At 32.2% G+C, this 25,287-nt stretch overlaps 1 protein-coding gene across 2 annotated transcripts in view; it reads left to right on the top strand.

Moving 5' to 3' along the window:
- The window catches only part of PCCA (propionyl-CoA carboxylase subunit alpha), a 447,428-nt gene that overhangs the window by 262,971 nt on the left and 159,170 nt on the right, over positions 1-25,287 (top strand). For both annotated transcript variants that reach the window (XM_031958625.1, XM_031958626.1), the window contains one exon: positions 24,172-24,274. In XM_031958625.1, coding sequence (XP_031814485.1) covers positions 24,172-24,274 — 103 coding nt within the window. The remainder of the gene's footprint in view (positions 1-24,171; positions 24,275-25,287) is intronic.

Raw genomic sequence — 25,287 nt, forward strand, 5'->3', positions numbered from 1 at the left:
TTTCATCCCTTGCTCTCTATTTTCTCATCTTTAAAATTAGAGGGTAAGACATTATATCTCTGAATATTTCTTCTGACTCTATAAGTCTTTGACACCAAAGCTGAAAAATATGATTTACCCCCCCTTTTTTCTCTCTTTAAAAAATTAAAAGTTTTGGGGCAGCTAAGTTGCACAGTGGATAGAGCATCAGCCCTGAAGTCAGGAGGACCTGAGTTCAAATGTGGTCTCAGATACTGTGTCAGCTGTGTGACCTGGGGCAAGTCACTTAACCCCAGTTGACTCGGGGTAAAAAAAAAAAAAAAAAAAAAAAAGTTAAAGTTTTATTTTCGCATCATCTTCATTTTTGAATATATCCTTCTTCCCTTCTCATTCCAAAGAATCATCCCTTATATTGGTGAATAAAACAAAGAAGAAAATTACAAAAATATAGTTCCATAAAACTATCCAGCTCAATTTGCAATGACTGAGAGCAATATGCATATGTACTGTTCTGCTCCTATAGATTCTCATTTCTCCATTGAATGGATGAAGGTTGATTTTTCTCATTTTTAAAAAAAGCCAAGCCTAATCATTACAGTTCAACAAAATTCAGTTTCCTTAAAAAAATTTTTTTTCTATTTACATTGTTGTAACCATTGTTTATATCAAAAGACCGAGAGATAAAAAAAATTAGGTCTAGAAAAAAAACTTAAGGGAATTTTTTAATTCAACTTTGTTGGGAGAAAGAGGCTTAGAGCCTATTCACAATCCCTGGTAATTCCATATTTAACCCAGATCTTCTACCCAATATCCAACATCTTAATAATATAGTATCTGATATTCCAATAGCATGGAATGGGGAAAGGCATTCTGATATTCTAAAACATAAGATTTTTTATCCTTTATTCTGATAAAGAGGGAGGAGAGATTTTATCTCCAAATTCTTTCCACTGTTTTACATCACTTTATTTGACTTTGTATCATTTTATGTAAATTCTCTCATTCTTCTATGTATTCTTCATATTTCTTGTTTTTTGTCGTTAGGAACATCCCATGATATTTATATATATATATATATATATATATATATATATATATATATATTATATAATATAATATACATATATAACATATATTATAATATATATGTATATATATATAATGTGTGTGTGAATATATATATATATATATATAATGTGTGTGAATATATATATATATACACATCCCATGTATATACATGTGTGATATATATATACACACACACATATATATGCATTATTTTTTATATATATGTGTGTGTGTGTGTGTGTGTATATATATATATATATATATATATATATATATGTAGTATTCTGCTCCCATAGACTCTCATTTCTCCATTGAATGGATGAAAGTTATATTAAAATTAAAATTATATTTCGTATATTGTAAAATTATATTTTCCCACTTGCTAACCTTTGCTATTCATGTACCATTAATTTCCCCTCTGTAATATATGTTCAAAGTTCTGTAATAAATTTTTAATTGCTGAAATTCAGTGAAGTAGAGGAAAAAAAGGAAGGTGTTAAATATTTTTAGTGACAATGTTACTAAAATGTTTCATGAAGTTCTTGCTATAATCTATTTTTGGAATTACAAAATTAAATATAAAATTAAAACTTAAGATTTTCTATTACATGTGAAAATTAATATCTTATGTTACATGAATGTTCTTCAGAGGTCTATTATGTTTATATCTGGGAAATATTGGTGAATGAAAAAATGATTATATAACAAACAATAAAAGCATGTCCATACTTCCTTTTGAAATAAATAGCCACTATGATTTTAACAAATATTCTCCAAAGAACAAGAATGGAGAAAACATTAATTCAGTCATTTTTTTTAAGTCTTGCTTGTTTTGATATGTACATTCTTATATTTTTCACTTTTCCAGTATCACAGTGATTTGTATGATTTTTTGAAATCCATGTTTAAAAATTAAGTTAAGGACAAAACATTAGTTAAATTGATAAGATGGTATATTTACATCTTTGTTGCTGAGTATCACATTTTAAAATATATTTTTTTTCTGATATTACTACAGAAGCTGTGTGTGAAACAGAATAGCCTCATTATTGTAGGAATATTTCTCTGTTCCCTGCAATGATTCCAAAAGCTCTTGCACACTTCATCAGTATTATTGTAATTCTTTGGCTGCAGGATATTTGGCAGCTGTTGCACCCCACTGGCAAATCCTATTCATACTTCTTTTCCATTCACCATTTCCATTGGAGAATTGATTTCTCTCTCCTTTACTCTAACCTTTCCCAATTCATTTTGGATTGTTCGATGTGAAACATTTTAATTTCATATCATACAGCTATTCAGCTCACAATCCCTTTTTTTAACCTGTCACCAGGGTAACAGCATAGCATGCTTTCTTTAGGCAATCAAGTTTTTATTTCACATGCTTAATGTTGCATTAAATGTTTGCATTTTGTTTAACCCCTTTAAATACTTTGAACTGTGGATATGTTTTATAGGGTAATAAAGTTCCTGATTTTAGTGTCAAGTTTTAGGAAAGGGTATTGTTATATTTAAAACAAAATGTCAAGAGAGCCATTTAAATATCAAATTATTAGTAAAACACCAATTGAATAGGTATATGTGAAGCACTTCTTTGTAGATAATGACAAAATATTTCCTCTGAAAGCATCTCCAATGTTTGCAGCATAATTGTACAACCTTTGTCTTATATTTCTGTGCATCTGATCTATTATAACAATTCACATAAACTATTATCAGTGATACCAGAATTCAGATAATTTCCTCCCTTTCCTCTTAAAGATTTGTATTTTGCAGGGGAGGACTTTCAAGTTTGGTTATTAGAAGATTTATTTTTATTATACTATATTCAAAATAACTCATTTGATAATAAAATGTGACAGGTGAAATAAATATAGGTTATTAGAATTAGATATTTTTTCTTATGTTTTCCTGTCTTTAAAGTTGTTATTTTAGAGAGAAAGAAAAAATAAATATAAAGACAATTGGAACAAAAGAGGCTTTAATGGCATGGCTTTGTTTCAAATTATTTATTATTCATATTAATTTCTAAACATCAACTTTATTAATATCTTTCATTTTTATCATTTGTATTTTCTAATCAATATTATTATAATAGACTATAGATTCTTTAAGCATCTTTTTCTTCCAAGATGCATATACTCAATTTTTCTTGTTCAGCTATTCGAAAGAAAAGACCCTCCATAGGCTGTCCATGTTTCTATCTAAAACAGTTCTGGAATAAGAGACTCAACTTTTTACTTTTGTATCCCCAACATCACAGTACCTGGCATATAGTAGTCACTTAATAAGTGTTTGTTAATTCATTGGTCACTATTGCCAAAAAACAAACAAATAGAATTAACCAACAACTGTTTAACAAGGATTTAAATAGTTTTGACTTTGACAGAAGTGATTATTCTTGTATTATATTAATAACCAGTTATTAAATTAAAATTGAGGCTTTTTCTCTCCATTTTCTCATTTATGCATCAATTCTTAGAGATCTGTTAGTCGATTTGTAAAGGACATTATTGATTATCATCATTGATGAGATTACCCAAGTCCTTTGGGTACAGTTCTCTGAAATCCCATTCAACTAAAAGACCTTACTTATGTTTAAATTGTAAATAGAAACTAACATAGGTGAATTCTTGCCCTTAGGAAATAAACCCATATCATTGTATCTCTCCCTTGGAGTCTAGAGGAACCTAGCTTATGAAGGAGAAAATCATCCAGAGTGGTCTGCGTCCAGATTGCTTTAAGTGGCTAAGTCTAAGATATGTTTTCAGCAGATGCTGAAGACTTTATTTTATTATTTTTTATTATAACTTTATTATATTTATTTTTATTATAACTTTTTATTGACAGAACATATGCCTGGATAATTTTTTATAACATTGTCTCTTGCACTCAATTCTGTTCCTACTTTTCCCTTCCCTCCCTCCACCCCCTCCCCTAGATGGCAGGCAGTCTATCCTAGATACAATATATGTGTGTAGAACCAAACAGTTCTCTTGTTGCACAGGGAGAAATGGATTTAGAAGGTAAAAATAACCTGGGAAGAAAAACAAAAATGCTAACAGTTTACACTCATTTCCCAGTGTTCCTTCTCTGGGTATATCTGCTTCTGTCCATCACTGATCAACTGGAACTGAGTTAGATCTTCTCTTTGTCAAAGAAATCCACTTCCATCAGAATACATCCTCATACAGTATCATTGTTGAAGTATATAATGATCTCCTGGCTCTGCTCATTTCACTTAGCATCAGTTCATGTAAGTCTCTCCAAGCCTCTCTTTAATCATCCTGCTGGTCATTTCTTACAACACAATAATATTCCATAACATTCATGTACCACAATTTACCCAACCATTCTCCAGTTGATGGGCATCCATTCATTTTCCAGTTTCTAGCCACTACAAAAAGGGCTGCCACAAACATTTTGGCACATGCAGGTTCCTTTCCTTTCTTTAGTATTTCTTTGGGATATAAGCCCAGTAGTAGCACTGCTGGGTCAAAGGGTATGCACAGTTTGATAACTTTTTGGGCATAATTCCAGATTGCTCTCCAGAATGGTTGGATTCGTTCACAGCTCCACCAGCAATGCATTAGTTGTGGGGAGCATCCCACATCCCGTCCAACATTAATCATTATTTTTTCCTGTCATCTTAGCCAATCTGACAGGTGTGTAGTGGTATTTCAGAGTTGTCTTAATTTGCATTTCTCTGATCAATAGTGATTTGGAACACTTTCATATGAGTGGAAATAGTTTCAATTTCATGATATGAAAATTGTTCATATCCTTTGATCATTTATCAATTGGAGAATGGCTTGATTTCTTTTTGTTTTTAAAGCTTTTTATTTACAAGATATATGCATAGGTAATTTTTCAGCATTGACTGTTGCCAAACTTTTTGTTCCAACTTTTACCCTCCTTCCCCCCATCTATTCTCCCAGATGGCAGGTTGACCAATACATTGTGCTAAATATGTTAAAGTATAAGTTAAATATAATATATGTATACATGTCCAAACATTTTGCTGTATAAAAAGAGTCAGACTTTGAAATAGTGTACAATTAGCCTGTGAAGGAAATCAAAAATGCAGGCAGACAAAAATAGAGGGATTGGGAATTCTATGTAGTCATCTCCCAGAGTTCTTTCCCTGGGTGTAGCTGGTTCAGTTCATTACTACTCTATTGGAACTGATTTGGTTCATCTCGTTGTTGAAGAGGGCCACCATCCATCAGAATTGATCATCATACAGTATTGTTGTTGAAGTATATAATGATCTTCTGTTCCTGCTCATGTCACTCAGCATCAGTTCATGTAAGTCTCTAGAGCCAGGCCTTTCTGAAATCATCCTGTTGGTCATTTCTTACTGAGCAATAATATTCCATAATATTCATATATCACAATTTATTCAGCCATTCTCCAATTGATGGGCATTCACTCACTTTCCAGTTTCTGGCCACTACAAAGAGGACTGAATGGCTTGATTTCTTATAAATTAGAGTCAGTTCTCTATATATTTTGGAAATGAGGCTTTTATCAGAACCTTTAACTGTAAAAATGTTTTCCCAGTTTGTTGCTTCCCTTCTAATTTTGTTTGCATTAGTTTTGTTTGTACAAAGGTTTTTTTTAATTTGATGTAATCAAAATTTTCTATTTTGTGATGAGTAATGATATCTAATTCTTCTTTGGTCACACATTCCTTCCTCCTTCACAAGTCTGAGAGGCAAACTATCCTATGTTCCTCTAATTTATTTATGATCTTGTTCTTTATGCCTAAATCATGGACCCATTTTGTTCTTATCTTGGTATATGGTGTTAAAGTGTGGGTCCATGCCTAATTTCTTCCATACTAATTTCCAGTTTTCCCAGCAGTTTTTGTCAAATAATGAATTCTTATCCCAAAATTGGGATCTTTGGGTTTGTCAAACACTAGATTGCTATAGTTATTGACTATTTGTTTTGTGAACCTAACCTATTCCGCTGATCAACTAATCTATTTCCTAGGCAATACCAAATGATTTTGGTGACTGCTGCTTTATAATATAGTTTTAGATTCAGTACAGCTAGGCTACCTTCATTTGATTTTTTTTTTCATTAATTCCCTTGATATTCTCAACCTTTTGTTCTTCCATATGAATTTTGTTGTGATTTTTTTCTAGGTCATTAAAATAGTTTCTTGGGAGTCTGATTGGTATGGCACTAAATAAATAGATTAGTTTAGGGAGTATTATCATCTTTATTATATTCACTTAGCCTATCCAAGAACACTTAATATTTTTACAATTATTTAAATCTGACTTTATTTGTGTGGAAAGTGTTTTGTAATTTTGCTCATATAATTCCTGACTTTCCTTTGGTAGATAGATTCCCAAATATTTTATGCTATCAACAGTTATTTTGAATGAAATTTCTCTTTGTGTCTCTTGCTGTTGGAGTTTGTTAGTGATGTATAAAATGCTGAGGATTTATGTGCATTTATTTTATATCCTGCAACTTTGCTAAAGTTATGAATTATTTCTAATAGTTTTTAGTAGAATCTCTGGGGTTCTCTAAGTATACCATCATATCATCTGCAAAGAGTGTGATAGTTTGGTTTCCTCATTACCTACTCTGATTCCTTTAATTTCTTTCTTGACTCTTATTGCTGAGGCTAGCATTTCTAATACAATATTGAATAATAATGGTTATAGTGGGCAACCTTATTGCACTCCTGATCTTACTGGGAAAGGTTCCAGTTTTTCCCCATTGTATATGATGCTTACTGACGGTTTTAAATATGTGCTCCTGACTATTTTAAGGAAAAGTCCATTTATTCCTATCCTCTCAAGTGTTTTTATTAGGAATGGATGTTGGATTTTATCAGAGGCTTTTTCTGCATCTATTGAGATGAGCATATGGTTTTGGTTAATTTGGTTAACTAATAATCAAGGTTAATTGATATAGACAATTATGCTAATAGTTTTCCTAATATTGAACCAGCCCTTCATTCCTGGTATAAATCCTACTTGGTCATGGTGTATTATCCTGTGGATGATTTCTGTAATCTTTTTGCTAATATTTTATTTAAAATTTTAACATCAACATTCATTAGGGAGATGGGTCTATAATTTTCTTTCTCTGTTTTCAACCTAACTAGTGTAGGTATCAATACCATGTCTGTGTCATAAAAGGAATTTGGTAGGACTCCTTCAATCCCTATTTTTTCAAATAGTTTATATAGCATTGGAGTTGATTGTTCTTTAAATGTTTGATAGAATTCACATGTAAATCCATCTGGTGCTGGGGATTTTTTCTTAGGGAATTGGTTTATAGCTTGTGCTGTTTCTTTTTCTAAAATGGGACTGTTTAGACTATTTACTTCTTCCTTTGTTAATCTGGGCAAGCTATATTTTTGAAGGTATTCTTCCATTTCATTTAAGTTATTGAATTTATTTGCATAAAGTTGGGCAAAGTAACTCCTAATTATTGCTCTAATTTCTTCTTCATTAATGGCAAGTTTCCCTTTTCATTTTTAAGACTAACAATTTGATTTTCTTCTTTGCGTTTTTAAATCAGATTTACTAAAGGTTTGTCTATTTTGTTGGTTTTATTAATTAATTCAGTAGTTTTTTTTACTTTCAATTTTATTGATCTCTCCTCTTATTTTTAGAATTTCAACTTTAATGTCCGACTAGGGGTTTTTCATTTGTTCCTTTTCCAGCATTTTTAGTTGCAAGCCCAATTCATTAACCTTCTCTTTCTCTATTTTATGCAAGTAGGCCTTTAGAGATATGAAATTTCCCCTTATTACTCTTTGGGTGCATCCCACACATTTTAGTATGACGGCTCATTATTGTCATTTTCTTGGGTGAAGTTATTAATTATGTCTATGATTTGCTGTTTCACCCAATCATTCTTTAGTATGAGATTATTTAGTTTCCAATTATTTTTTGGTGTATTTTCCCCTGGCTTTTTATTAAATGTAATTTTCATTGCATCATGGTGTGAAAAGGACGTATTTACTATTTCTGCCTTACTGCCTTTGAGTTTGACATTTTTAATGTCCTAATATATAGTCAATTTTTGTATAGGTTCCATGAACTGCTGAGAAGAAAGTGTACTCCTTTCTGTCTCCATTTTGTTTTCTTCAAAGATCTATCATATCTAACTTTTCTAGTATTCTATTTACCTCTTTGACTTCTTTCTTATTTATTTTGTCATTTGATTTATCTAGTTCTGAGAGTGCAAGGTTGAGATCACCCAGTATTATAGTTTTGCTGTCTATTTCTTCTTGCAGCTCTCTTAGTTTCTCTTTTAAGAATTTAAATGCTACACCACTTGGTGCATAGATGTTTAATATTGATATTGCTTCATTATCTATGCTACCCTTTAGATGCTGAAGACTTTAAACTCCTCATTATTCTGTCCATCTCCCCTCATTTTTTGTTTATCCTCTCATTTTTTATTCACCAGTCAGTGTTGATTTTTCACCTAACAGGCATCTCCTTTTCCAAAGGTATTCAGAGGTCTTCATGGTTTGATTTTTGATCACCAAAAGAAACCACTGATTTATTGATTGCCAACTAGTCTAATTAACAAATTGATTACTAGTTACACAGAAAAAGCTCAAAATAGACTTGGCTATTGTGTTAATCCTATCTCTCTCTTTTTTTTTTTTTTTTTTTTTTTGCTGATATCCTTGTGAAGATTGGTAGCAATGTGTATGGGCTTTAAAACAGATAATCTAGCCATAAATGTCTTCCTTATTCTTCTTTATTTAGCACAGCACTGATAAATTAGGTAATCTATTTTATAAGAAATTCTCTCACAGACTTTTGAGTTCTTTGTTATCAATCTCAAAACTAAAATTTTTTGAACAATGATATTCACCATCATGCATTTCGATTCTTGTTTTCATTTTGTTGAACAATCATAAAAGAGTAAGATATTTATTTACTTTAAATAATTAAGAGGTGAGCATTCTTTAATTTTTTTTGGCTATCAGCAATATTGGGAAAGTGTATTTATGTAATATTTTAGATCAAGCAATATTTCACATAATTTTTTTGAAAATGATAATAAAAACTTTATTTTTATATTTCCAATTTGGAATTCTGAATAATGATGTTGTCATGTGAACTCTTATAATCAGTTATTCATAGCTAGTAGTTTAATGAAATTTCATATTTTAGGGAGTGCTTTGGAAAACTTAAATGCAAAGGAAAAGCACAATGTGAGAAAAATAGGCATATATTTGCATGCTCTCTCAATGTCTGATATTTTTGAGAAGGAGTGAGGCAGTTGAGGTCTTGCTCAGAATTATGCAACTAATCAGGTTAAGTGTCTGATGCTGGATTTGAACTCCTGACTCCAAGGCTGGTGCTCTATCCACGTTACCACCTAGCTGCCCTATAGAAATTATTTTTCTAAAAGATGAAAAGAAATGTTATACATTTTATATTTTGTTTAAACTCTATTCTTTCCCTTCTAGCACTGTCTGCGCACAATCTCATTTCCATACCACCACCTCTTTTCTTATTTGTCATCACCTTCCATTGGTTTTTCCTTATAAGAATTTCTGATTTTTCAGAAGTATAACTGTTCTTGTTATATGTTATGCTATTATCATCAGATTCCTAGATTACTACACAAGCTTTATAATTAATTAACCTAAGATTTTGGTATTTCCTTTTCCATTTTCTCTTCAGTTTTGCCACTGTACAACAAATTTTCATTAATTGTCACTGTCATTATTTAATTAGTCTCTTCAATAAGCTACAATTTTTTCCATTTTAATCTTCTTTTAAGTTTATACTCTAGCTTGTTTATGAGGACTTCACTTCTTATCTAGTCTAATCCAAAAGTGAAAAAGTCTCAAGGAACTTAGATTTTACTAAATGATAAAAATATAACAGCAAACCAAATATTTGGTTATTTTGAGGGAAAAACCCCACTAATAATTTAGAGTTCGAAAGAATAAAGAAAAACTTAAGAGGAAAGCAGAGATTCTGAAAGAGTAAGATGAAGAGAAACTACATGCCAGTCACTAAAGAATCACTTAAGCTTCTTTGGGTGGGGTGGTATTATGATCATAGTTTTACTTCAGGAAGATTATTTTGACAACCCTATGGAGGATGGCTTGTATAGAAGAGAGATTAGAAAGCAAGAGACTAATAAATTTGCTGATTTCGCCCATGAGCCTTAATTAGTCTGGTTGAATATTTAATATTAATAATATGAATATTTAATATGAATGAACAGAAGAGGTTGTCCCATTATGTGACATCTCAAATCTTTCCAGTCTATTATCTTTTTATTGTACTGACCATGATTATTTCCATTTCTGCTTATTTTTATATCTTGTTCCTATGTTTTAAAAATGTTCTTTCCCATTTCTTCCTTAACTAATAAAAATTCTACGTATCCTTTAATGCACATTTGCTCCCAGAAGTGGTTTTCAGCTTTTTCAACCTGTACTGGTCTCTGTTTTCTTTGAACACCCACAAGCTCTCTTCAGAGATAATATTTCCTTAGAAAGAATAGCCAGAATCTGTCCATGCTATAGGTGCTAAATGCCTTTTTCTGAGAGCAAAAGTACTTGAACTCCACTGTTCATTAAGTCATAGATTCTCAATATTATAGCATCCTAGACTAGAGCTGAAAGGGGTCTCATCTAGTGTAAATCACTTAAAAAGGAAAGATAAGCATTTACTAAATAGGCAGTGTATGAAATCTTGGGGATACAAAAAAGATAGATGAAATATCCCCACTCATATGATTTTTTCTAGTCCGGTTTGCCCTAACGTTTCCTACTTCTAGTAGGTAGTAATCTCATCCAGTACAACTGTCTGTAATAAAATGAGGACAGCAATAACATGATAGAATGGAAAGATCACTGAATTTGGAATTGAAATCTCTGGCCTTGAATTTCTCTCTATCTGTGAATCTGAAATATATGTCTATCCCTGTGTGTTTGTATATGTACTTAATCCTGCTGTGTTGGACTAGATAGTTTCTCCAACACTTTTTAATTCTGAAATTGTTGATCATATGATCTTATAGGAAGAGATCTGGCCACAAATTCATTATCACTTCCTCCCCAGTACTCATACATTACACATATGGACCTTCTGTTACCTCAGACAATGCAGGTTAGATAGTTTGAAGCTATGTGTAACTTCAGATTACTTTTTACTTTCAATTCAGGATTTCTCCTACCTTATCTTTATCTAATGTTTTCTAGACTCTCCTTAAAGCACAGCTCAAATCCCACCTTCTGCCAGATTACTTTCCTGATTGCATCATTGCTATGAGTGCCTCACTTCTGAGTTCATCTTCCATTTGCTCAGTATATATCTTTTATGTACATAGTTGTTTATGTTTTTGCCTTTCTTTGTATCCACAACACTTTGTATATTTTCCGGCTATGAGGAATAATTTCATAATTACTTTCATAATTTACAAAATGAATATAAAATACTAATACCAATGACCTTGGGAGTTTGTTGTGGAGAATAAAAATATTAGTTAATGTTATTATTTCTGTCTAACAGGCCTATTATAACACGTCTTTCTCTAAAAGTAGATAAGCATAATAAAAATGATTCTAAAGGATTTTAGTGAAATATTCTGTTTGAGTGGCTTTTTTTTGAAAGACAGGTACTTGGATTTTCCCCTTTAGTTCATATCTCTCTCAAAGAGAAACCTGTGAGAATTGAATATTTGCTTAGAAAATCATAGAAAATCAGGTTTTTTTTTTTGGTGTTGTATTGTTATTATTTTAAAATAGTTTCCTATTACATTTTATTCTGGTTCAGATACCTCTTAAATGAGTTTGGCATGTATAATCCATATTATCACTAACCAGTCCATTTGAAAACATGATCAAAAATATATAATATTAGTAGTAGTTCCAAATTATTCTAAAATATGACTTTTTTACATCATCATTGTTATCAGAAAGCACTCAACTTCATGTCATAAATTCAATGAGTAATACTTTATTAATTTAATACTATCCTTAGGACAGTTATTCATTTACAACAAATTCTAATGGTACTTAAAACCTTGTGAACCAGGAGAATTTTTTCACAATAGCACACAATTTTTCTGACTTACATATTGCTTGTTAGGTCCTCAAAGTAAAGTTGAAAATAATTTTTTTAATTTAAAAAATCTAAAAAATAAACTCTTCACATTTTTATGATCTATGATGTAGGGTTTGTCACCAAATGATGGCGGACACTAAAAGTTGGTCATGTGAAGGCTTCACAATGGCCATTCTCTTTGGCAAAAGGCAGATTTATTTAGGGGAATAGCTTAAAGACAAAATGAAGGGATACAATAGACACCAGAAATGGTAAATATGAAAGAGTGGGAGAGCATATGAAAGACAAGTTCCTTATAGGAACTCACAATTACCCAGTAGAAAAGGAACACTCCATGAGGCTGATGTTTGCCCTTAGCTGGCAGGATAAATCCTGAAAGGGACTTAGCACTCTAAAAGAGTTAGTTGTAAGGAGGCGAAGTGATGTTGGCAAACACTCCCCTGATGGTGATATGTAGCATGAGGGAGGAGAGCTAAGGAGAAAGATACCATGAGGCAGAATGGAGTGTCAGACTGACCCAAAGTTAGAGTAACAGCCATGGGATGGCCCACAAGTAGATTTTATAGGGAAAATTTTACCTCAGGGTTATGATTGAGATTTCTACAGAAGGTGGATCTTAGGGGTTTAACATAACTTGGATTTCAGACTGGACTAACCTCCCTAAAGGGTGGGACCATGGAGCTAAACTGATCTCTGTCAGAGCCTTCTGTCTGCTTGCCTCAAGGCAATTCTTTTTTTTAAAAATTTTAACTTTTTATTTTCAAAATATGTACATGGAAAATATTTGACATTCACCCCTATAAAACCCTGTATTCTAATTTCTTCTCTCATTCTCCCCCCCCCCCCAGTTGTCAGGTGATCCACTATATATTAAACATGTGCAATTCCTCTATACATATTTCCACTAATATGCTGTACAGGAAAAATCAGATCAAAAAGCAAAATAAAGAGAAAGGGGGAAAAAAAGCAAGCAAACAAAAACAAAAAGAGTGGAAAATACTATGTTCCTGTCCATACTCAGTTCTCATAGTACTCTCTGAGTGTAGATGGCTCTCTCTGTCACAAGACCATTGGAAATAGTCTGAATCATCTCATTGTTGATGAAAGTCATGTCCATCAGAATTGGCCATTGTATGTATAATCTTGCTGTTGTGTATAATAAAAGGATCAATTCTTTAGTTTCTCTTGGTCTTGGTTAACATTGTCTTTGATTATGGGAAAATTTGACAGGATGGCATTAATTAATGAACTGCTCATATTACAGAGCAAACTGAAAAGTTCTGTTTTGATTAAACTTTCCTTTAGCCTTGTCATTCTTCTCTAACATTTCTTGATCATTAATTTAGAAATAAGTTCTGTTACATACCTCTAAGCCTTCAAAATAAAATAAATAATTCATAATAAAATAATAAAATAAAGGGGATGGATTAGGTAATCTTTACCATGACTTGAGCTTTAGAGTCTGTGATTCTATGTTAATGAGTTATCTGTCACTAATTTGGAAAGTAAAACAAAATTATTTTGATTTAGTTAAAAATTTTATTGTACCTGAAAATGCACAACAAATAAGGTGATTGGTCTGACTAGACTGTGTTTATTGTATTTTCAATATATTTGATATTTAACTTATTTTGCCAGATGTCAGATAGCTTAGCCTACTCTGTATTTGTCTCTATTGTTTAAAAAAATGTAATTCAAAATAATTATATGGTATTTTGCAAAAGTAAAATGATCTAGTATCATTTAATAACTTTAAAATATTTTAAATATTGATGTTTCAGACAGCAATTTTATCTCCTTTAATCAATAGGGATTTACTAAATCTTTATTATTTTCTAGATTCTGTGTTAAGTACTAGGGAAACAAATGCAAAAAAGGAGAGAGTCTGTCATTTAACTCAATATCCTTGCGCTGAATCCAAGGGGGTGACAGGGGAGTTCTATTTGACTCCCTCTACCCCGAACTTGCCACTAGACCTCAACTAAACCTTAATTTCATTTAGGTATCCCATATCTAGACCTCATCAGTATGATACCCTATTTGGACAGAAGAAGGGAAGTAGGAAAGGAAGAAGGAAAAAGGGATGAAGGGAGGGAGAGAGGAGGGAAAGAATATAGAAAGTTGAAATAGGTGATCTCTAAAGACCCTTCCAACTCTAAATTCCACAGTTCGTAAATTCAGAAAATAATGCATATCAAAAGAAAACTATTTTAGATTTTTTGTCATCTGTGACAGAAATTTAGAAATTTGTTTAAAAATTATTGGTTACTTATGTAGGATTGGTAGATACTACTATTACATTGTTTCCATTTTGATTTTTTTGCTTTTGGAATATTTGCTATTCTCCATAGTTACTGATGTTTAATGTTTGTGTCACTTCAGAGCTACCTTAGTATTAGATAGCCGTGTGTGTGTGTGTGTGTGTGTATGTGTGTGTGTGCGTGTGTGCGTGTGTGTGTCTGTCTGTCTTTATCCTCAGTCTACTGTGTGGTAGGTCTTAGAGGTTGATCAGATAGGGAGAAAGCTGCCACTGTTCTGTTCCCTTATAATACTTTAGACTTTGAAAGTATAAAATAAATATGGGATTGTGTATGAAGTATCTTACTAGGAGCTCTGGACATCCCTAACCCTTCACTCTCCCCAAAGTTAAAAACCAAAGCCCTTACATCATTCTCCCTCCCACATTCCCACCTTCTTTCCTCTCCTGCCAAGTAGATAAAAATTAAAGTATCATAGATGTTACAAAGGGTTATTTGAGGTTGAAGAGTTCAGAGCTTTTGTCTGAGAAACTGTTATGTTATTTATATTGTACTTGGGTATTTTCTGTAACTTTCTGAATATTTTACTGATCTAATATCTTGTGGAGACGTGAGTAATAATGTCTGGAAAAATAGCATCATATTTTTATACTTGTATGCATACACATATATATTTGCAGATATGTACTTTTGTGAATGTACACACATTCACACAGAGAAAGCATGAAAACCTAAATGGCTACAATTTCTTAACTACATATAACCAGAGTTTTAGGCTTTATCCATGTATTATTATAATTTTTTTTTTAAGAAATAAAGAGGTCCTGTGAAACCATAGCTTTTATGTTTCTTCTACAGTGATAAACTTTTATGTTGGAGAGTTGAAAGTACTCAGATAATAAGCCTTAAATTTTTGTTTTATTTGGCAGTAGACTTCAGTTTTGAATTCCTTTAATCTATCCATTCCATTCTTTTATATTCATTCTGATAGCTTGTGTTTCTATGAAGGATTTTTCTTTATATGTACTTACTATATCAATAATACCTAAATTGTGTGGCTTTTCCACTCTAACATGCTGAAATGGACTCATCAATCAGTTACTGAATTTGTGTTTATCTTCTTTGAGACTGGGTGGGGAGAGGGGAGAAATAAGAAAACAATTCATATGTTAGATCTAAAGTTTCATTAAAATTGCTTATGCCTTGTCCCAGGCATTTTAAGTGGGCCATCTGTCTAAACATCTCTTTCTTTTTTTCTGATCATTTCCTCGACTTATTCATGAGCCATGGGAGGGCTCCTTTGTAGTCTCCATGTAGCTAGTTCAGTCTACCCCCACTGAATACATCTATGTGCTTGCATAACATATCTTTTCACAGTGCTGGAAATTCTCTGAACTTGGTTCAGATGAATGGCCCACTTTCTGAAGGTCTTTTTTCTTCTTGAAAAAATTTGTATGCAGAAACTGACCTCAGTGACTACGGAATCCAGCATATTATTCTTGATCATTTTATAGGCCACCCGCTGTGAAAGTTATGATGAAGGATTTCTTAATGATTCTTTTGTCATTATCATTGTTTTAAGTCAATATTTCACGTTATTTTATTGCTAGATAGATAATGGTACAATTGAAAGCCAGCTTTGCTGAATGTCATCTAATATGGTTTTGAAATGTTCATAATCCTTGGTAATTGGAAACCCTGCTTTGAGTTAAGCTTTATTTATCACAATATATTGTAAAATATGGCACTTAATAGACATTGTAACATTTTTTAAAATGTATAATAATTTATATTTTATGTAAAGAGATATATGACACTTAAGAATGCAGCGATATTTTTTAAAGTTCACTATATTGTCAGTAACAGTCAGATGACAGGTTTTTCACCACAAACGATAGAAAATTGTAGTTTTATTGAACTCTATATAGCAATTGGCTGATGGCAATCAAAGTGGACAGGCTTTAAAGCACTATTATTTGATTTGCTTTTGTGAATGCCTGTTTATATTAGTTGCTTGTGTTTTTCTTATTTTTTCCTTCTTTTCCCTTTTTTATTCTTTTGAATAGGAAATATGCTAGTTTAATTGATGTCAGTTTGTGGTTGAACAATAAGTTGCATGGATTTAAATTTTGATCAGATGGCAATCCTCCTTACTGAAAACTTACTGAGGAAAGGAAGCATAGTTTTCTTTTGTGTCAGTGCTATTGTGATGTATGAAGTGCAGTAAACCCACAAGACTTCTTTTTCTTCTTCTGGAACAAAAGAGTGTAGATAGCCATGACTTTCATAAAAATTAACTTTGAGACTAATTCAGATTAGAATAGATTTATATAACTATTAATACTTAGAGAGTTTAAATTTAACCTTAGTTATTCCTATTATATTCTTCCCTGAGAAAAATTCTTGATTGTATATTTAAAAATTTAAAGCATTTAAAATTTTAGAAAGTAAGAATTAATATCTCTGTATATGTTAACTCCCTCTTCCATCTCATCCATATGCAGCCCACTAATTAACTAAATTAACTAAACTAAATTACCTTACACACACACACACACACACACACACACACACACATATATAACCCACTAAAGCTTTTTTTTAAAATGGTATCCTATACTTCATAGAGTCATAAAGATTTAGAATAGGAAAGTAAGGAAAATTTATTAAAGAAAATTTATTGATCATCTATCTTGTAAAGGTTTAAGGAATTTTTTGTCAAGATGGTCGAACCAGCTCTAGAAATCACTTATCCTAATTGCTTAACTCTTGAACAAAGTTGGTTACTAAATAATGTTTGTGTAATTGAATTTATTTAATTTCTCTCTTGGGTATTTATTTCACAAAACATACTATTATATGTTATATGTTCTGATATCTTTTATGTTTATCCTATATTTACTTTACTTCTCTCAGACTCAGTTTCCTCACTTATAAAACAGGAATAATAATAGCACATCCTTCACAGTTCTGTGAATCAAATGAAATAATATATGTTAAGTATCTTGGAAGTGCTTCCTAAATAGCTATTATTGTCATGATTATTATTTACTTTAAATTTTGCTTTCTACTTTGTACCATTATAGCCACTGTAGTGTGTATGTGTATCTATATCTATATTTATCTATCTATCTATATGTATATATATATATATATATATCTATTATTAAAATTTGTAGAAGATATATTAATTCCACAGGTTGATTTTTCTGTGCTGTGGGTAGTAGAAAAAAAAAACATTGAATTTGGACTTTTTGAATCATAGAATGGCAAAGAATCTTAGAGAAATTAAAGATGAGAAGATGAAGTAACCTGTCTAAGGTTGTAGCAGAGTGAGAATTTAAACATGTCTTATGACTTCAAAACTGGGAGACCTTGCATTAAATCCTTACTCTGAGATCTTGATGAATTCATTTTACATTTCTGGACCCACATAAACAAAAACTCTTTGGGATCCTGAATAAATTTTACTACCATTTATCTTTATTTGTTTGTTTATTTTGGTAAGGCAATTGGGGTTAAATGACTTGCCCAAGGTCACACAATTAGCTAGTGTTAAAGTGTCTGAGGCACAAATTGAATTCGGGTAATCTTGACTCCAGGGCCAGTGATTTGTTCATTGCGCCGTTTAGCTTAGTTGTTCCTCTTAATAAATTTTAAGAGTCTCCCAGTTTGAGAATCACTAAATGATCCTTGAATTCTTTTTGGACTGCCAACATCATATTCTAGAATCATCTTCAAATTCATTATTTAATTGTGAATAGAGAATTAACAATTCATGATAGGAATTCTGTTTGTAGTTTCACTATGAAAAATAGTAAGTTATTCGGTTTGGACATGTATACTTATTTTGTATTTAATTTATATTTTAACATATTTAACATGTATTGGTCATCCTGCCATCTAGGGGATGGGGTGGGGGAAGGAGGGGAAAAATTGGAACAAAAGGTTTGGCAATTGTCAATGCTGTAAAATTACCTATGCATATAACTTGTAAATAAAAAGCTATTTTTTTAAAAAATAGTAAGTTTTTGTCTCAAAATCTTCTGCCTTAATTTCAAGTGTCAGTATTTGAAAAAAAAGAATATTGATTTAGCATGAATCCCTGGAACAGAAAGCAAGATGTGTCCAAATATTGAATCCATTTGTTAATGTAAATCACTATTATTTATTGATGGACACCTGTAAGTATAAAAAGAATAGCATCGTTCAATGAATTGTTTATTGCTTTAAAGTATCCCCCTACTCCAACCTAATTTTATTCTGAAACCTTATAGCATCATAAGAGTTTGGATTCTTGAAACTTGTGTTATTAGGCACTGCCAGGTTTGCCAGGATATTTTGCAAAAACTAATTTGCCTAAATATGCAAAAGTTCATCACCAGAAGTTTGACCACCTGATAATGAATCCTTTTTGCTGTGGTTTCTTAACAGATAGAATATAATAGAAAATAGCAGCCCTTTAAAAATCAGCTGCCTATATTCAGATTATAGACTGATCAGAGCATAGAATCAAAATAAATCATATAGGAACAAAAATGATGAAAAATTACTTTTTAACATTATGGCAACTCTCCTCTCCCCCAGGCTGTTTATTTAAAAAAAAAAATTAGCTCTGAAAAATGAGAAATAAAGGGGAAGTAAGGACACTGACTCATCACCATTTCTTAAGTAAGTTTAACATATGCAAAAGAATTTCCAAAGAATAGGCCAAAAGGTCCCATAAACTTTTTCTGTGTGAAGAGTCACAATCTTACTGCCAAGGAAAAACCAAGGATAACTTGGAATTAAGGGTACATTCATTATGTGGAAAGAACAACAGAACATTGTAAGAAATATTAATTCAAGGAAACAATTGAGAAGGAAACTGACCATTCAAAATTAGGGAGAGGACCAGATAATTCTCAATAAACACTTATTAATCATGTTGTTTGTGCTAATTATTGATGCTACAATGATAAAAAATGAAAAAAAAATTCCTTGCTTGTCCTCAAGAAACTTACATTCAATCTCGGAAAACACCTACATTTTTAATCCCACCCCCAATTAAATAAATCGTAATTTTTAAGGGAATCACTGTCAGCTGACAGGAATCAGGAAAGATCTCCCATCAAAGGTGGTGCTTTAAGTGAGTGTTGAAGGAAACTATATTGTGAGAGGGATTCATTCCAGTCATGGGTAACAACCTTTGCAGTGACACAGACATGGGAGAGTGTTATATATGAGGACTTGCAAGAAAACCAGTTTGTCTGAAATATCGAGTGGAAGAAGAGTAATGTATGTTAATGCTGAAAGGTAAGATTGAAACTAATATGTGAAAGCCGAAATGACTTAGGAGTTTGCATTTGATCTCAGAAATATTACAGAACCATTTGAGTTTTTCTTGAGTAGGTGAATGATATAATGAGACATGTACTTTAGTAGGGAAATCACTGTTGCAGCTAGGTGGAGATCATATAGTGGGGAGGCAAGAAAGCCAAATTGGAGGCTATTTAAGTGTTTTAGTAAAGGAGAGGGAACTCTTATAAGTGCTAAAGGTAGCATCAACAGGCTTAGATAGATAGAATCTGAGGGATAGGTTTGGGAGTTGGGGAAAAAGAATATTTTATGTTTTCAACATGTTAAGCCTAAGTGACATCGAGTTTAAAAAGTTTGTTTGGTTCACTTGCTTTCAGTTATATCCAAGTCTTCGGACCGTGTGTGTGTGTGTGTGTGTGTGTGTGAGACAGACACACACACACACACACACACACACACACACACCCTGAGACTTCTTAGTATCTTTAGTGCAAATAAATAGAACTCTAGGCCTAGGGTCAAAAAGACCTGAGTTTCAATATAGATTCAGAAGCTTACTAGCTATATGAAATGAGACAAGTTGCTTAGCCTGTCTCAGATTCTTTAACTGTGTCAAATAGTAGCCCTTGCCTCCTGTTGGAATATGAGTGTTTAGCACAATGCCTGGCCCATAGTTGAATGTGTTGTAAATGCATATTTTTTTCCCTTCAAAGAAAGTGAATCATGTATACATTTTGGCAGGCCAAGAGGAGCAACAGGACAAGGGATTTAAACATGAAGGGTTGTGTTTGAATGAGCTAGTTAACTCCAGAGTTGAGACTGGGGAGGGGAAGAAAAATGAGTCAGAACTAAAAACTATCATGGTAGTAGAATGGCTGCTTCACATTGTATCCTGCTAATTAGTCTATAGTTAACACATCCAGAAGTGAACTCGTGTACTTTACCTAAACCTGTCTTGTTTTTAACCTGTGTAATTCTGTTGATTATGGCACTGTCTTCCAAAGTAACCAAAGCTTCTAAAACTTAAACTTTGGAGAATCTTTACTTTTTCCTTTTCCCTTGTTTCATACTATCTCCATAAATTTTAAATATGACCAGTACTACTTCTACAATATGTTTTACATCCTTGCCCTCATCTGTGTTCAAAATGCCATAGTAGAAGTTCAGATTCCCATCAAATCTTTTTCTGGACTATTATGAGTCTCATGACAGTTTTCCCTATTCCAATTTTTTTTTAGAATACTTTACATAGCTAATAAAATATTATTTAAAATATATGATTATGTTGGTCTTCTGTTCATAAGTCTTTAGTAGCCTATATTTGTTTATAAGATAAAATATAGCCTTGGTGTGAAATTTAAGATTTATAACAATAGAATTGTAACCCATTTTTCTACAGTTATTCCATTTCACTCCATATGTATCCCAACCAAATTAATTGCTTCCTATTTCCAGAATTCAAGCTGTTGTTTGCATAGAGAGGGATCTTTTTGCCTGGCACCCTTCCTTATTTGTATCTACTTAATAAATTCCTCTTTAAGGTCCAGTTTAAGTGCTACTCTTCCATGAAGACTTGCTCAATCTCCTTAGATGAAAGTGATGTTTTTCTCTCCAGATTTATTTAAAATACTTTGTTTTTACTTTAACTTTTCTCTGTCATTTTTTATGGAATTATTTTCCTTAATGAAGTTATATACCTCATATCAAAAAATTCTTTTTATCAGTGCAGTTTTGTATCTCTTTTACCATTTGACTAATTCAATTTTTTAAGGTGTCATTTTCTTAACTCTTTTTTGTATTTTTTTTTACCCAGCCATTATCTTTTCTTGATTTTCTTACATTGCTCTCATGTCTTTTCCCAATTTTTCCTTTACCACTGCCATTTGATTTTAAAAAAAAAAACAAACAAACACCCCCCCCCTTTTTTTTTTTGGCCTTAAGACGACAAGCTTTTGGGTCCCTGCTCATTTTCAATCACAAGTGCATGTACTTTTTTTCTACTCTTGAGCTGTGAAGTAAAAAGGGGTATAAGCAGTGGAGTTGTTAAACAACACCCAATTTTGAGCCCATTGTTAGCACAGGAGTATCATGTAATCTCTTTCTGAACAATTTTCCAATCCCTTTATTTTGTTTGGTCTAACGGCTTCTGAAGTTATTGCTGTCACCTCTAAGGCTTTTAGCTGCTGATTCGACAATGTATGGGCTGTACTCACTGTAGTGTCACAGCAACACTCTCCTTCCAATTTCCTATATTGTCTTGGGGGAGAAATTCCTCACCTTTACCATTTGTTGGTGGTGCAAGGACAATGTTCAAAGAATTGGACTGAAATAAAGTCTTCTACTTTCCCATCTTGGCTACACCCGGTATTTAATAAATGTTGTTCAATTGAATGAAATCTGGAAGAGATTGATTTGATCAAAATGAAAAATAGTAGTTCATGCTGAATACAATATGATTCTGAGGGAAATTGGTAATATCTTTTAAAAATATTTCAAAGTTTGGAATATTTAAAAAACATAGACTAGATGATAATGCTTTGTGTCTCAGGAAAAGGCAATGTTTCTAATCATATGAAAAGATGCTCTAAATCATTATTGATCAGAGAAATGCATTTTAAGAGGAACTCTGAGGTACTACTTACTGCACACCTCTCAGATTGACTAAGATGACCAGGAGAGAATGTGGGAAAACTGGAACACTAATACATTGTTGGTGGAATTGTGAATGCATACCACCATTCTGGAGAGCAGTTTGGAACTGTGCCCAAAAGGTCCTCAAACTGCAAACCCTTTAATCCAGCAGTGTCTCTAATGGGTCTTTATCCCAAAGAGATCATAAAGGAAAAAGGACCCAGATGTGCAAAAAATTTTGTAGCAGTCCTTTTCATAGTGGCAAGGAACTGGAAACTGAGTGGATGCCCATCAGTTGGAGAATGGCTGAAATAAGTTATAGTATATGAATGTTATGGAATATTATTGTTCTATAAGAAATGATCTTCAGGATGATTTCAGAGAGGCCTGGAGAGACTTACATGAACTGATGTTAGGTGGAGAACACTATATAGTAGCAATAAGATTATGCGATTATCAATTGTGATGGACATGACTCTTTTCAACAATGAGTTGATTCAGGCCAGTCCCAGTGGTCTTGTGATGAAAAGAGCCTTTTGGACCCAGAGAGAAGACTATGGGGACTGAGTGTGGCTCACAAAATAGTATTTTCAATTTTTTTTGTTGTTTGATTGCTTTTTTTTTCCCCTTTCTTTCTCATTTTTCCCCCTTTTTATCTGATTTTTCTTGTGCATCATGATAATTGTGGATACATATGCAAGAATTGCACATGTTTAACATATTGGATTACTTGCCATCTAGGGGATGGGGTGGGAAGGAAAAAAATTTTGGAATACAAGGTTTTGCAAAGGTGAATGTTGAAAATTATCTATGCATATGTTTTGAAAATAAGCACCTTTAATTATAATAAAAAATAAGAAGAAAAGAAATGATATGAGATTAAAGAACCACCAATTTCAGGCCTAAAGAATATTTCAGAGTTTTATACTTTACAGTTATAATCCTGTATTTCATGTCTCCTTATCTTTTTAGTAGTCGGTCCTTATGCAGTTAAATCTATAGGACTCCTCATTGGTGTCTTAGTAGAGTTCAGAGAGTCCTTATAACCCCACATTAACAAACTTAGACTGGTTTGCCATTTCCTTTTCCAGTTGTTTAAGGAAAACAGAGCTTAAGTGACTTGCCCATAGTCACACAGCTCACAAGCTTCTGAGTATGGATTTGAACTCTGATCTTCCAGACTCCAGGCCCAGTGCTTTAGCCACTGAGCCACCTAAGCAGCCTTCATTCCTTATATGAAGATAGAGAAAAATGTATTCCTGGCCTTAGTTGTAATATCAAATGTGTCTTTCTAGAAAAAGATTGTTCTTTGTAGTAGTGTGACATAGTTGAGAAAGTAAGATTTTCATTCAGGATGCCTGTGTTCAAATCCTATTTTACTTTCTAGTTCTTTGTTAGTTATCCAGTTGGAACCTCAGTTTTTTTCATTTGTACTATTGGAGTAGGACTACACAACTTACTTTATGGGGTTTTCATAATCAAAAAAGTGTGTTTTGCAAATATTAAAGTATTATGTAAATGTGAATTTCATATTGCTGTGTTTAACATTTTTTTTTGGGGGGGGGCGGTTCATCTGACCCAGAACCTAAAGACTTTTAACATGATTTCTTTGTGAAAATGTGTTGCAAGCTGTAAACATATTTTTATAAAATAGCTGATTTATGATTTGGCGACAACTTTGCAAGTAGGATTGCTTTTTTTTTTTTTTTTAAGGATAGTTAATTTTACATGTACTTTTTGACTCCATCATTAACTTAATTTCAATTTTTGAAAGAAACTCAAGCAAGGGAGAGCAATTTAATGAAAAAGGGAATAATATGAAAATATTAATTACTTTTCTTTCTTTTCTTGTTTAGAGTTCCCATTCTTAAACCAAAAATAGCACACTGGGATCTGTCAATCAAAATGGGAGATGAAATTCATTCTGTCACAGCATCAAACAGTGGTTCAAAATTTTGTGTAAGTTTTATTAAATTTTTTTTAGCAATTTTGAAATAATGAATAAGTGCAAATTATAGTTCTAAAAATGTTTATCAGTTCTGGTTTGCTTTTCTGTAGCCTGGTATAGTTATGCAGATGTTTCATATTTTGCACCATCTCAAGCTTATTCTTTCCTTAAATGAAAATAAAATTTCTTCTTTTATTTCTGAGGTCCAAGAATTTTAGGTAATTAAATATACCGCAAAGCCTAGATAAAACTAGAAGTTATTCATTTAGAAATTTTCTTATAGGTCAAATTTTCATAATATAGTGACAGCCTTTTGACAGGCTGCCTAGATCTTCCTTGGAGAGAATACAGAAAGAACCTTTTTAATTCTAGGATATAATAAACATTTATTTCAAGTTGCAAATGTGTGAATACAGTAGCATGCATGTAATTTTAAAAATCTGTCATTTGTAGGCTGAAAAGGTATCTTGAGAAAATTGTTTTATCCCTGTGCTCTGATAGATTTAATCTTTAGCATTTTACTACATCTTTAGTTTCTTCAGTTGGTCCCACTCTTTGTGACCGCATCTGGGGTTTTCCTGGCAATGATACTGGAATGGTTTTTCATTTTCTTCTCTAGATCATATTACAGATGATTAAACTCAGGCAAGCCATTTTAAATGACTTGTCCAAGATTATATAAATGTCTTAGGCAAGATTTTAGTTCAATTCAGGTTTTCTCTCTCTGCTCTGGTAGTATATCCATGGCACCACTTTGCTAAACATACTAAGAAAGTTGTTGTGCTATTGCCACAATAAATTTTATATTAAACTATGTTATATTAGATTTGTATTACCCTCTTGATGGCTGTTTTGATTTATTTCCTCCAGTTCTTTGAGAAGTTAGTTCTCACATAAGATCTAAGTAAAGCAATAATAAAAATTTTAGAATATCATTGTAGGTAAAGCCAAACAAGACTTCAGGTAATTGATCTTGGTCATTACTGAAAATGACAGTTTTTTCAAGATTTATTGAAACCTGGTC

This window comes from Sarcophilus harrisii, chromosome 3 (genome assembly GCF_902635505.1).
Source record: "Sarcophilus harrisii chromosome 3, mSarHar1.11, whole genome shotgun sequence".
NCBI classification, from domain to species: Eukaryota; Metazoa; Chordata; class Mammalia; order Dasyuromorphia; family Dasyuridae; genus Sarcophilus; species Sarcophilus harrisii.